Source organism: Oncorhynchus kisutch, linkage group LG14 (assembly GCF_002021735.2).
Source record: "Oncorhynchus kisutch isolate 150728-3 linkage group LG14, Okis_V2, whole genome shotgun sequence".
In the NCBI taxonomy this organism is placed as follows: domain Eukaryota; kingdom Metazoa; phylum Chordata; class Actinopteri; order Salmoniformes; family Salmonidae; genus Oncorhynchus; species Oncorhynchus kisutch.
In genome coordinates this window covers 46,793,399-46,808,218 of record NC_034187.2, presented here as the reverse complement: position 1 = coordinate 46,808,218, position 14,820 = coordinate 46,793,399, and the positions used below count along the sequence as shown (strand labels likewise).

The window sequence follows — 14,820 nt, the reverse complement described above, 5'->3', positions numbered from 1 at the left end:
AGTGATAGGTTGAGGATGTCAGTGAAGACACCTGACAGCTGGTCAGCGCTTGCCTTGAGTACACGTCCTGGTATTCCATGTGGCCCTGCAGCCTTGCAAAAATTAACCTGTATTATAATGTCTTACTCACATTGGCTACAGAGAGTGAGATCACACAGCCGTCCAGAACAGCTGGTGCTCTCATGCATGGTTCAGTGTTGCTTGCCTCGAAGCGAGCACAGAAGGCATTTAGCTCATCTGGTAGGATCGCGTCGCTGGGTTTCCCTTTGTAATCTGTGATAGTTTGCAAGCCCTGCCACATCCATCGAGCATCAGAGCCGGTGGAGTAGGATTCAATTTTAGTCCTGTGTTGATGCTTTGCTTGTTTGACGGCTCGTTGGAGGTCCTAGCGGGATTTCATATAAGTGTACGAATTAATCAAATCAAATTTTTAAATCAAATTGTATTAGTCACATGAATACAACATGTGTAGACCTTACAGTGAAATGCTTACTTACGAGCCCCTAACCAACAATGCAGTTAAAAATAAAATTAAAATACGGATAAGAATAAGAATAAGAAATAAAAGGAACACGTAATTAAAGAGCAGCAGTAAAATAACAAGAGTGAGACTCAATGTGCGGGGTACCGGTTAGTTGAGGTAATACAGTTGAAGCCAGAAGTTTACAAACACCTTAGCCAAACACAGTTAACTCAGTTTTTCACAACTCTTGACATTTAATCAAAGAAAACATGTTTTTAAGATTGTGAAATGTCAGGATAATAGGAGAGAGAATAATTTATTTCAGCTTTTATTTCTGACCAGTGGGTCAGAAATGTACATACTCTCAATAAGTATTAGGTAGCACTGCTTTTAAATTGTTTAACTTAGGTCAAATGTTTTGGGTAGCCTTCCACAAGCTTCCCACAATAAGTTGGGTGAATTTTGGCCCATTCCTCCTGACAGAGCTGGTGTAACTGAGTCAGGTTTGTAGGCCTCCTTGCTCACGCACACTTTTTCAGTTCTGCCCACAAATTTTCTATAGGATTGAGGTCAGGGCTTTGTGATGGCCACTCCAATACCTTGACTATGTTGTCCTTAACCATTTTGCCACAACTTTGGAAGTATGCTTGGAGTCATTGTTTATTTGGAAGACCCATTTGCGACCAAGCTTTAACTTCCTGACTGATGTCTTGAGATGTTGCTTCAATATATCCACATAATTTTCCGTCCTCATGATGCCATCTATTTTGTGAAGTGCACTATTCCCCCCTGTAAGCAAAGCACCCCCACAACATGACGCTGCCACCCCCATGCTTCACGGTTGGGATGGTGTTCTTCAGCTTGCAAGCCTCCCCCTTTTTCCTCCAAACATAATGATGGCCAAACAGTTCTATTTTTTTTCATCAGACCAGAGGACATTTCTTCAAAAAGTACGATCTTTGTCCCCATGTGCAGTTACAAACTGTAGTCAAGCTTTTTTTTGAGGTTTTGGAGCAGTGGCTTCTTCCTTGCTGAGTGACCTTTCAGGTTATGTCGATATAGGACTCTTTTTACTGTGGATATAGATACTTTTGTACCTGTTTCCTCCGGCATCTTCACAAGGTCCTTTGCTGTTGTTCTGGGATTGACTTGCACTTTTCGCAACCAATACGTTAATCTCTAGGAGACAGAACTGGTCTCCTTCCTGAGCGGTATGACGGCTACGTGGTCCCATGGTGTTTATGCTTGCGTACTACTGTTTGTACAGATGAACGTGGTACCTTCAGGCATTTGGAAAATGCTCCCAAGGATGAACCAGACTTGTGGAGGTCTACCATTTTTTTCTGAGGTCTTGGCTGATTTCTTTGGATTTTCTCATGATGTCAAGCAAAGAGGCACTGAGTTTGAAGGTAGATCTTGAAATACATCCACAGGTACACCTCCAATTGACTCAAAGTATGTAAATTAGCCTATCAGAATCTTCTAAAGCCATGACATCATTTTCTGAAATTTTCCAAGCTGTTAAACTTCTTAGGGATAGGGGGCAGCATTTTCACTTTGGATGAATTGTGAGCCCATAGTGAACTGCCTCCTCCTCTATCCCAGATGCTAATATATGCATATCATTATTACTATTGGATAGAAAACACTCTGAAGTTTCTAAAACTGTTTGAATTATGTCTGTGAGTATAACAGAACTCATATGGCAGGCAAACTTCCAAACAGGAAGTGAAAATTCTGGGGCTGGTTGATGTTAAACTCACCGTCTATTCACTTCCCAGTAAGATATGGATCTGTTCGCACTTTCTTTGCCTTCCACTAGATGTCAACAGTCAGTAGAACATGGAATGAAACTTCTAGTGTGAGTCAGTGGTCTGGCAGAATGCCAGTTCCTGGTTACGCGGATTACTCATGATATCGCCATGCGTTCTATTACTCTGTAGACAAAAACAAATGCTCCGGTTGGAACGTTATTGGATATATGATAACAACATCCTGAAGATTGATTCTCTACTTAATTTGACAAGCTTATTCGACCTGGAATATAACCTTTTGAAGTTTTCGTCCGAGTTCGCCTGGCCTGGCGCCAGCTTTTGGACATGTGAACTAAACGTGCTAGCAAAAGTAGCTAATTGGACACTAGTAATGGATATTATCGTACAAAACAACGATTTATTGCGGAACTAGGATTCCTGGCACTGCATTCTGATGAAAGATCATCAAAGGTAAGGGAATATTTATGATGTAATTTCGTATTTCTGTTGACTCCAACATGAGAAATGTTGTGTATTTCTGAGCGCGTCTCAGATTATTGCATGGAATGCTTTTTTCGTAAAGTTAAAAAAAAATCTGACACAGCGGTTGCATTTACAGGCACAGTCAATTTAGTGTATGTAATCTTCTGGAATTGTGATACAGTGAAATAAGTGAAATAATCTGTCTGTAAACAATTGTTGGAAAAATGACTTGTGTCATACACAAAGTAGAGGCCCTATCCGACTTGCCAAAACAAAGGTTTGTTAACAAGAAATCAACTCTAATACAGTTGAAGTCGGAAGTTTACATACACTTAGGTTGGAGTCATTATAACTTGTTTTTCAACCACTCCACCCAGTGGCTTCAGGACAAGTCCCTAAATGTCTTTGAGTGGCCCAGCCAGAATTAAACCCGGTCTAACATTTCTGGAGAGACCTGAAAATAGCTGTGCAGCGACACTCCCCATCCAACCTGACAGAGCTTGAGAGGATCTGCAGAGAAGAATGGGAGAAACTCCACAAATACAGCATGCCAAGCTTGTAGCATCATACCTCAGAAGACTCAAGGCTGTAATCACTGCCAAAGGTGCTTCAACAAAGTACTGAGTTAAGGATCTGAATACTAATGTAAATGTCATGAATAAAAAATGGAACCAGTTTTTGCTTTGTCATTATGGGGTATTGTGTGAAGATTGACGAGGAAAAACAACAATTCCATAATATTCAATCAAACATATTTCAAACCTTGCTTGTTTGACCGCACCACCCTCTGGAGAGCCCTGAGGTTGCGGACGGTGCAATTCCTGAACCAGGAGGTGATACAGCCCAACAGGATGCTCTCGATGGTGCAACTGTTGAAGTTTGTGAGGGTCTAAAGGCCAAGCCAATTTCTTCAGCCTCCTGAATGTTCTGATGTCCAGAAGCTGTGTTCGTCCATGGGACATTATGGCAGAGACATTATGTACAAAAAAGTTCAGATTAGCGTTAAAAAAAACACACAAAATAGGTCAGGAGCCATAAAACGGCCACTATCAACTGCAGCGCCATCTTTATGACGGGTTAAGATTCAGTGGCAAGATGCTACAAAATGTTCGCTTTTTCGCTTGCTTACTGGTCAAGCAATATCACGTCTGTGCTAGGACATTATAATGCAATTATTTTACTATCCTTGCCTATTAAGAGTAAATACACGTTGTATGGGCATTGTGTGTAAAAGCAATATGGCCTCATCTGAGACGAGACATTTATCAGACTGGTGTAAAAAACTTTTTTTTAAATCTGTATGCCAGCCAATTAAACGAGGAAAGAATTGTCCCATTTACTAGTAAAACTGGACACTAACAAAAATAGGGACAGCTAATACTGTGTATTACTACAATTGCTACTCTGGGATTGGTAACATCGTACAATATTGGGATCCTGTCTCTAACCAGATTAACCTCCTTTCTACATACCGTACATCATCCCTGCATCTGCTAGGACCTGCTCAAAGCCTTGCCCAGGCCACAGTTCAGGGTAGTTACTCACTCCCTCATGGAACCCAGACAGAACAGAGAGACCACAGCATAGAAATTAGGCAACATCACACGTTTCTATGGGAGGAGGGTACAGCAGAACCCCGATGGCAACACCGTGAAGCATACACACATAAACACGCACGCACACACACCGCTTAGATTTTTAAGAAGTGGGGCATATCATCAGTGCTATAACTAATGGTTGGCTTGACTCTCTCCTCTATGGAACGCCGTTTGGGTCTTCGAGTGTCAAAAAAGACACACGTCAAATAACACAATTTGACATGTCAAATACGCTTGTTGACCAATCAGGACCTGAATATACCTCAACGTCACATAATAATTGAACGTATTCAGAATTTTTTTACGTAGTTATTACACAATGATTACACTATCACTCGTATTTCATATGTCACAACGATTCATCGATACGCTGGTAAAGTTGTCTCGGGCACCTACAGTGCTGGTCATAAAGGAAAGCTAGCTAGCTCATGGATGCAAACAATATTCTTCCCCAAAAACACAGCAAAATGACATAATCTGTTTCAGTAGCTATAGTTAGGTGTCATCATCTAAAACACCCCTCATTTATAAAACAGTTCGTATTTGCAGAAATAAATGTAGAAATCTATATTATTCTATTATTATACCCACACTGCTTGTGTGCACCAACGAGCATCTGCGTTGCCAAGGGCTAAAATAGTAGTCAGTTCTTTTCCTCATTGGTTTATAGAAGCAGGTACCCACGTGCCATCTCCTCATTGGTTATACCCACGTGAGTGATTGAAAGACGAACGAGGTCAGTGTCGGTAATGCACCTAATTTCGCAATATGAAGTCAAGAGAAGAAAAAGCCTGGAAGGAGGAGAGATGATGATTCGGTTGACCATTTTATGTGTGGATTAATTGGCAGAGTTGAGGACCTTGTGCATTTCAGATAAAATAACAAATCAATGTTTCTATCCCAGGACAAATTAGCTATCAACAGCAAGCTAGCTAAATAGGACAAATTAGCTAGCAAGTGCAAGCTAGCTAGCGAAATTGCCATAAATGTTTAATGTTTTTCGACCTGTCCCTAAATTAATATCGCGTTTGGTGTGGGGGGACAAAATGCATTTATGCACGATGGCGCATGATGGCACACTCGCGCAGCCGGTTTGTGTTCCGTGTTACCTATGGATTGTGGATCAATAACACAGGGTATCAGTCTACTCAGTGACACCCAGAGAAACATTAGCATCATAGCTCTTATTGCGGGACTCGGAAACAACTGTGAATTGAACCACATTTATTGTCAATCCATGTGTATTGAACACCATTCCCGAGGAAAAACAAGAGTCTGACAACTGTTTTGGAGTCTGATAACTCTGAGGAGGACGTTGGGAAAAAATATATTGGGTATTGAGTAGACTGATACCCCATTTCATTGATCCCCAATCCTTAGGTAAAGCTGTACAGTGCAATATGAATGTCAATACACACAATAGGCTAACTGGGAAGATGATTTCACACAGTCACAGTCCCGCGATAAGAGCTACAACCCTAATATTTGTGTAAACTCTTCACAGTTGTGTTCTGTGGGTGTCACCGAGTAGACTGGTAACCCATTTCATTGCTTCACATTCCAACCTTGTTTAACATTATCTAGTCTAAACATGGCATAATTCCACCAGTTGTAACCTTCTGCATCACTTTCAACGAGGTACTTTTATTTTGAAGGAAAACTGCAAATTCCACTATTGTGCCTAATCCTTATTTTGGCTAGATTCACAACACATAACCCAGTCTGGTCGAGCCTGCCTAGCCAGATGAGGCTAGCTGGTTGCTTATAATGTTCGCCTTGGGCAAAAGGGTTAAGTATTTATTGTCATGAACTGAAGTTCAATTTCAATAGGCGAACAACAATACAATAATACTTACAATGTTTCTTAAATCATTTTTAAGGATAATGAAAATGACTGCAGTTTCTACTGGTCATTGTTTTCAGGCTGGTTGTATTGGTGCTAGCTAGGTACCAAGCTAAAGCTAGCTAGCTACCCCAGAAGTTGCGGTCAAACACATAATACCTTATTACCAACGCGGTATTGTAAACACATAGTTCGTGACCGGTGTGTGCTTGTTTGCAGACTTTTTCTACAGCTTTGACAGTGCTACTGATAGTAGTGGCGCTTGGCTTGCATGTAATAGAATTGTGTTATTTGACGTGTCAAAATAAAAGCTTATTTAACACGTCAAATAGTGTTATTTGACATGTATCTTTTTTGAGACCTAAAGACCCAAACGGCGTTCAATACTCCTTTGACACAATGCTTTTTTCAGTGTGCATGATTGGCTAACCTTTTCTCCCACAAACAGGGCCTTGTGCACAAATAACAAACAGCTAGGAACATTGGGCGGTCCAGTTGTTCAGACAAGTGACAACATTGTTGTAAGAGTTAGGATTTACATATGGTGTGGAAACCAAATGAGAAGGGTAACAATGGACAATCAGGGATGTTTCGAGCCAGATACTGTGTATGGGGCAGACCATGTCAAGCATATGAATTTACAGTGAATTTGGCAGTCTTTTACCGGCAGCTCGGTGGTAAGTCACATTCTGTATTTCATATTACAGTACACCTACTGTAATATAATTATGGTATCAAAGCAAGTACTGTGTAATGACACACAGTAAAATGCCGTAAAAGTGATTATTATACTGTAAAAAAAAATCTGAATGAATGGATGAATGAAAGAATGGATGAATGAAATGGGGCGGCAGGGTAGCCTAGTGGTTAGAGCGTTGGACTAGTAACCGAAAGGTTGCAAGTTCGAATCCCCGAGCTGACAAGGTACAAATCTGTCGTTCTGCCCCTGAACAGGCAGTTAACCCACTGTTCCTAGGCTGTCATTGAAAATAAGAATTTGTTCTTAACTGACTTGCCTAGTAAAATAAAGGTAAAAATTCAATTGACGGGAGGTGTTTGAATTTCAGTGTTTTACTGTAATTACAAGGGATTGATGCAAGCAGGTTGGCTGCTAGTTAAAGTGTTTACACATCAGAAAGGGGGTTAGATAAGTTGGCAGAGGAGTGCAGCATGACGGTGCCACAACAGCCCAAACTGCCTCTGAATATCTCTGCATTCAAGAGAGAAAATGACTTTTATCCTTCAGTGTAGTCTGGCTTCAACTTAGCAAACAGAGAAAACAAATCACCAGAAGTCAGAAAGAGAGCTCAATGCAACTAAAGGGAATCAATGGCCAACCATATATTTGATCAGCAGTGATGAGTTATTTTACCCACAGAACTGAAATACTCGCTGTCCTTCAGTCTTTTAATGTGAAATATATGCAACGGTTATAAATGAGGCCCCAAGGTCTCTGGCAAGGTTACTCATCACAAGAGTGTGGTCACTGAGTTGGATTAGTCAACATTACTCCAACATGGAGAGGCCAACAAAACAGGAATTTTTGGAAACCAAAAATCTGTAGAAATGTCAGAGAGCACATTTGGGTACAGGTCAGAATTCCTTGACTGTGGGCAGGCATGGGCTGACCCGACCTGGCCCAATCTTTTGTTTGTCTGTTTTTGTTGGTTTGTTGGTAACGTGAGCAGGACTTAAACCCTAATCCCTCTGCATGTGCTTCCATTAATGGCTTTACAGAAACCAAAGAGGAGAGGGAACCGTGTCACACTGTTTGTGTGCCAACTACCAATCTCTTGGTGACATTGGTGATGTGGCGGGTAGTGCCAGCACTGCAGGCCCTAGAGGAGAGGGGGTGTTGGGAAGTGATAAGGATGTCTGGTTAAATCTGAAGGGTGAAACAGTGAATTCTCTGGATTGACCACCTTGTTTTGATTCATAATCTATTGATCAGTCATAACAACACTAAGTGAATACGACCAGATCATCCACTGTCAGTATTAAGTCAGACACCTAGCGATAGGGGCAGTAAAAAAAATATACACCTTTATTCAATTCTTCATTAAAGGCACTCATAAGGTGGATACATTCAATACTGTAGATCCTCTTCTAAAGATGCAACTCCCTGATAATTGGACTAGTAGGCTACTAATGTGGATCATTTCCCTTAGTAGCCGATCTCCTCGGGACAAAAGCATGCTTTTCCAGTTTGCTGAGTCGCTGACCCAGTCTCCCCTGCCATTAGTCTGGTTGGCTGATCACTAACACATGAAGCGTTCAAGAACAAATGACATCACTTTTACAGGCAGAACTACAGCTGGCCAACACACCATTGGGTGATTTCAGAGCCTCCAGACTACACACTCACACAATTAAGTTGTATGTTGGAACAATGAGGGTCCTCTCGCTTGATATGAGCCCCTCAGTCAGTATGACAGTCTGAGTCATTCTAGTGAGAGTACATTTGAAAATCCCTGGCAAGAGTCACAACAGATTGGCGTGTTTCGTCTTCCGGCTTGTAAGTGCTAACCAGACCTTCTGAAGTAATAACAAACAGATTAAGGCAGTGATTTGAAGCACTCACTGGCCTTTCGCTTGCACAGAAAAGTCATTAACCTCTACATAATTAGAAAATGTCAACCATGTCAGACAAGGGCATGCATGTAAGTGCCAATTGGGGGACTTCAGAACATTGAAAACTTTAGTCAATGTTTTTATGTTTGACAACATAGTGGGAAAAGGGATTTTGTCTTGACCCTTGCACGAATTTGACCCAATACATACTGTATGTGTGTGAATCCTTTAATTAAACACCCTTGAGGTTGACAGCAATTAAACAATATGACATGTTGCAGTAGCCTTTTTTCTTTCTTTAAATTACAGTGTCACTCGTAACACTCTAAAAGGTCAACTCATCCTTGGAAAATGAAGCTTTATTTATTTTTTATCCAACCTGACATTCAGCCTACACCTGTTTTTCAGATAATCCAACATGCCTGAGTGAATGTCTGTGACATCATTGACATTATCAGCATGTCTGCACACCACACAGCACACCACACAGCACACCACACAGTATTAGTTCATGTTCAGGACATTACTTTGTAAATGTCATTGATTTTCTTATTTCCCAACCATGGTAATTAAGTTTTAAACTGCCAACCTTCTGTAACTCACTAATCAGCCACATCGTTAGACAATTTGAGTATTCTCTTTGTTTTGCTCCAGGGTACAGAGCTAGGATTAGTTGGCCCAAGACCAGCGTCTCACCCTACTTCCTTTGGCTCAGCAGAGCTATAAATAAGTGTCAGACAGTGTTTCCTGTATCTGAGCAGACATCAGGCTTTGTTGATAATAGATTGATTAGTTGTGACAAAGTGATGTGTCACGCTGCACCTTCACTCACTCCACTAATAACCTGCAACCCCAACTCCACTTCCACCCTTCAGCCTTTTAAACCCTTTTCTGCAGTCAAATGTCCAAATTGCCCTCTAGTGGCGTCATAGGTGGAATGTTATTAATATTTCTCATAATTTTATAATTTATAAACATTACATTTTTTACGCATAAAATCTGATGTTTCTATTTCAAACGGTTTTGTTATAGTTCAGTCTTCTGTGATGTATATAAAATGTAATATTGTGATGAAACTCAAAATTGAATACATTTCAACTCTATATCTGACATGGTACAGGTGTCTTCTTTTATTTAAGCCAATAACCATGTGTGTGAGTTGCATACTTTTGTTTCAAAGTAGATTTGATTAAGAGGACCAAGAAACACTCTGTGTGACCCTGATTTAGCCCACTGCTGTAAAAAGGTTCAATCACACTTGAACTATCCACTAGATACGGATGACAATCAGCACACCAGGGAGAAGACTCTGTGGCTCACTCAGAAGAGCATGGTGCTTTCAACACCAAGGGTTGTGGGTTTGATTCCCTCTGGGGCCACCCATATGTACAATGGAAGTTGCTTTGGATAAAAGCATTAGCTAAATGGCATATTATTATTAGGCACAATGCTTCATAAGAACACAACAGCCACAGAGACCTTCAATGAGATTCTTGGCAGAAACATTTCCTCAGGAGGTTTTGAAAGACAAATCTCGAGATTTCTGCATGGTTAAACTCAACATTTGAGTATTGTTCCCTGCTATGTCTAAATTAGGGTCATGTAGCTTATAGCCTACGATCCCATCTGTGTCTGTCACATAAGATTGCATCTTTACAGCACAAAGGATACACTTTCACTTTCATCAAGTCCAGCTTGAGCTCCAAAATAGCCTCATGCCTACATGCAACAGCCCTGCCGGCAGGGACTACTTCTTTGGTGTTAAGTTTAACCAGGCAGTGGTGACATGTCATGTCAAGCCCACATAATGATAACCAGGGATGAGGATGAGTTTACCGTTACAGAACTGCAGCAGCGAAGATGTGTCATAGAGGCTGCTGTAGCTGGAAAACCCGTCCTCCATTCTGGACTTCCACCGCGCTCCTCCACTCACTCCTCTCTTGTTCCCTCTCACCTCTCTTAAATCCCTGTTACTTTCGCTTGCTTGCCACCACCGAGGATCTTCCTCCATTAAACATTGAGTTTTCTCGTGTCAGGCTGCCAGTGTCAGTTACCATGGCAACCCATTCACTCTGATAATTTCCTGTGAACTCAGACTCTCTTCTCTTCTTTGAATGGTCCCAAGGAGTAAACAAAAAAAAACCAGAGTATTTCAAAACACAAAAAACCTGGAGTATTTCAAAACACTTTCCTGGTCTTCTTCTTTTTGTTCCCTATTTTCTCTATTCACTCTTCTCTCCTTCCCTCAGTCTCTTCGGTGGCAGCTGTGTGGTGTTAAACCGTGTGCTGATCTCCAGAGGAAAAACAGCTTTGAAAGGCTGGAGCTGTAAGTGGAGGGCTGGCAGCAGCGACTGTGTGTGTGTGTGCATGTGAGAGAGAGAGAGAGGGAGAGAGAGAGAGAGAGAGAGAGAAATAGAGCGAGAGCGCATGTGTGCGTGTGAGTGTTTGGATAATACCTTGGACAGCCTTCCCCAGCCCCAGACTTTCACTAACTGTGGACAAGGGCAGAGGGGGTTGGGTCTCTTTCAAAAGACAGATCATCCCCCTTGCCTAGAGAGGACAGAGAGAGAGAGGACAGAGAGAGAGAGAGGACAGAGAGAGAGAGAGGACAGAGAGAGAGAGAGGACAGAGAGAGAGAGAGGACAGAGAGAGAGAGAGAGAGAGAGAGAGAGAGAGAGACTCTGATCACCAGGAAGAGAATAAGGGGAATAGAAGGGTCACAAGGAAGAAAAAAAGATTGCAGCTGGTAGAATGGGATTATATATTGATATAGTCACCATATTATTGTTCAGCTCTTCTGGCATGCTGCCAGAAATATTTTTGTGACAATAATAATCCCAAAGAGCCACTGATATGAGAGAAACCACACAGAAATATATATAGAATAAAGCTCTTTCTCAGTCTCAAAGAGAGGAGAGGAATCCAAGAGAGGAATCAATCCATTCAGGATAAAAATAATAGAGAGAGGGAACACAGAAGAGATTAGAGGGATGCTGAGACGAGCAAAGAAAATGGGTTTCTGTTGCAGAACAGTGAGCCATCATCCTACATAACTATAGCTGTACATACCTTTTTCCTACTTATACTGTATATTGTCCATACTGTCTATACAAACCACATTTATATCAGCACTCTGATATTGCTCATTCTGATATTACTTAATCTCTTGTTTCTTTTTTTCTTGGGATTATTTGTGTATTATTATTGTACTGTTAGATATTTACTGCACTTCTAGAGCTAGACACAAAAACAATTCCCTGCACTTGCCTTAACATCTGTGTACACAGCAAATAAACTTTGATTTGATTTGACCCAGTCTACCAGTCAACACTTCAACAACTTCACATATGATGTAGAACAAACATGCCCCTCTAACAAGCAGAACATTGAATAATGTCAACCCTATTCAAGACATGTTTATCTGCAACATTTGGCCCTGGAGTCAGACTGGGGCAGAGAAGGATTTGGATTTGTCACAAAACAATGCGACATCACATTTTCCCGCTCTATCATCCCAAGAAGCTAAACAAGATGCTAAACAAGGTTGAGCACAATCAGTGTTGAAGCGAAACATTATTATTCTCAGCCTTATCTGTCTTAAAGCAGACAGTGTAATCATCAAAGAAGACGAAGAGGGGGAGAGGGAGAGAGGGAGGGAAAAACTGCCTCTTCATTTTGACTGGGGGTTTTCAGCAGCCATCAAATAAGTGATAGAAGATAATGAGAAGGAGAGAAATGGAGGGAAAATTGAAAGAGACTGTGGGTCATCTGACTGGAACTGTCATGGTGGAACACCTCTTTCAAGTATTCATGTATACATAAATGACTTGCCCCCCCCCCCCCCCGTTTGTCCCGAGATCAAAATGCAGATGCATGCCAACGACACAGTCTTCTATGTCCATGCCAAGACAAAGCAACAGGCTGCTCGTAAACTTACAGCAGCAATGGACAAAATAGATGACTGGTTGGACCACTCATGTCTAAAATTGAATATAACAAAAACTGTCGACAATCTCTGCATGTATTTCTCCATCAGGAACAGTGAGACCCATCAGCCTGAGGGAACTGTAAAGGAACAGAGGATTGAGATGGTTTCACATGTTAAATACTTAGGAATAATTATTGACTCTAACCTTTCCTTCAAAAAAGCAATTAAAAAAGTGCATGGAACAGCAAAACACAACCTGGTGAATTTCTAATTTATCTGAAACCAAATGTCAGCAGATGTGGTAAACTGTACATGTACTCAATGGTTCTGTCCCATCTCTCGTACTGTGTCACAACCTGGTCAAATGCTAGTATCACAGCAATGAAACCACTCGGAAAGCTTTGTAAACAAACTCTGAAAGTGCTGGACAAAAAACAAACACTTATCACTACTGCAATATCACAAAGACATAATACCTACTGGGCTTTGATAGCTTCTTATGCCTTGATGACACTTCTCTGCTGTTTAAGATCACTCATGACCTTGCCCCACCACCTCTTAAACAGTTTGCTACATATTGCAAGGGCAGTACCAGGACAACAAGAGCTTCAACCAGAGGGGGCTGCTCAACTCAGTTTAGGTCCACTAAGTTTGGCCAGAAAGCTATTTCAGTCAGAGCGTCTAGATTATGGAACAACCTGCCAACCAGTGTGAGAGAGAGTTCAGCACCTTTGCTAGCTTCAAGGCAAACCTGAAAAGGTGGCTGAAGGTAAACCAGTCATGTGAACATTAAGACATTGCGACTCCTAAAATGTCAGATACTGTAGGACCAAGGCACATTTAAATTCTCATGTAACATTAGCGTTATATTGTCTATTGTTGTATATTTTATATATACACACACTACCGTTCAAAAGTTTGGGGTCACTCCTTGTTTTTGAAAGAAATGCATATTTTTTTGTCCATTAAAATAACATCAAATTCATCCGAAATACAGTGTAGACATTGTTAATGTTGTAAATACTATTGTCAATGACTATTGACGCCTCACAAGTCCTCAACTGGCAGCTTCATTAAATAGTACCCGCAAAACACCAGTCTCAACGTCAACAGTGAAGAGGCGACTCCAGGATGTTGGCCTTCTAGGCAGAGTTGCAAAGAAAAAGCCATATCTCAGTCTGGCCAATTAAAAGAAAAGGTTAAGATGGACAAAAGAACACAGACACTGGACAGAGGAACTCTGCCTAGAAGGCCAGCATCCCGGAGTTGCCTCTTCACTGTTGACATTGAGACTGGTGTTTTACGTGTACTATTTAATGAGGCTTCCAGTTGAGGACTTGTGAGGCGTCTGTTTCTCAAACTAGACATTCTAATGTACTTGTCCTCTTACTCAGTTGTGCACCGGGGCCTCCCACTCCTCTTTCTATTCTGGTTAGAGACAGTTTGTGCTGTTCTGTGAAGGGAGTAGTACATGGAGTTGTACGAGATCTTCAGTTTCTGGGCAATTTCTCGTGTGGAATTGTCTTCATTTCTAAGAACAAGAATAGACTGATAGGTTTCAGAAGAAAGTTCTTTGTTTCTGGCCATTTTGAGCCTGTAACCGTACCCACAAATGCTGATGCTCCAAATACTCAACTAGTCGAAAGAAGGCCAGTTGTATTGCTTCTTTAATCAGACAACAGTTTTCAGCTGTGCTAACATAATTGCAAAAGGGTTTTCTAATGATCAATTAGCCTTTTATAATGATAAACTTGGATTAGCTAACACAACGTGCCATTGAAACACAGGAGTGATGGTTGCTGTACGCCTATGTAGATATTCCATAAAAAATAGTCTGCTGTTTCCAGCTACAATAGTCATTTACAACATTAACAATGTCTACACTGTATTTCTGATCAACTTGATTGTACTTCAATGGACAAAAAAGTAGCTTTTCTTTCAAAAACAAGGACATTTCTACGTGACCCAAACTTTTGAACGGTGTTGTATATATATATACAGTGGGGCAAAAAGTATTTAGTCAGCCACCAATTGTTCAAGTTCTCCCACTTAAAAAGATGAGAGGCCTGTAATTTTCATCATAGGTACACTTCAACTATGACAGACAAAATGAGAAAAAAAATCCTGAAAATCACATTATAGGATTTTTTATGAATTTATTTGCAAATTATGGTAGAAAA

The 14,820-nt window shown here is 41.0% G+C and overlaps 1 protein-coding gene across 6 annotated transcripts in view; it reads right to left on the bottom strand.

The window, feature by feature from the left end:
* LOC109903821 (echinoderm microtubule-associated protein-like 1) overlaps positions 1-11,206 on the bottom strand; it is a 79,408-nt gene extending 68,202 nt beyond the window's left edge. For 3 of the 6 annotated variants that reach the window (XM_031788447.1, XM_031788445.1, XM_031788446.1), the window contains exon 1: positions 10,549-11,206. In XM_031788447.1, the coding sequence (XP_031644307.1) occupies positions 10,549-10,723 (175 nt within the window). In that variant the 5' untranslated portion in view covers positions 10,724-11,206. The remainder of the gene's footprint in view (positions 1-10,548) is intronic. The other 3 variants (XM_031788442.1, XM_031788444.1, XM_031788443.1) reach the window with 2 other exon arrangements.
* Between the last annotated feature and the right edge of the window lie 3,614 nt (positions 11,207-14,820).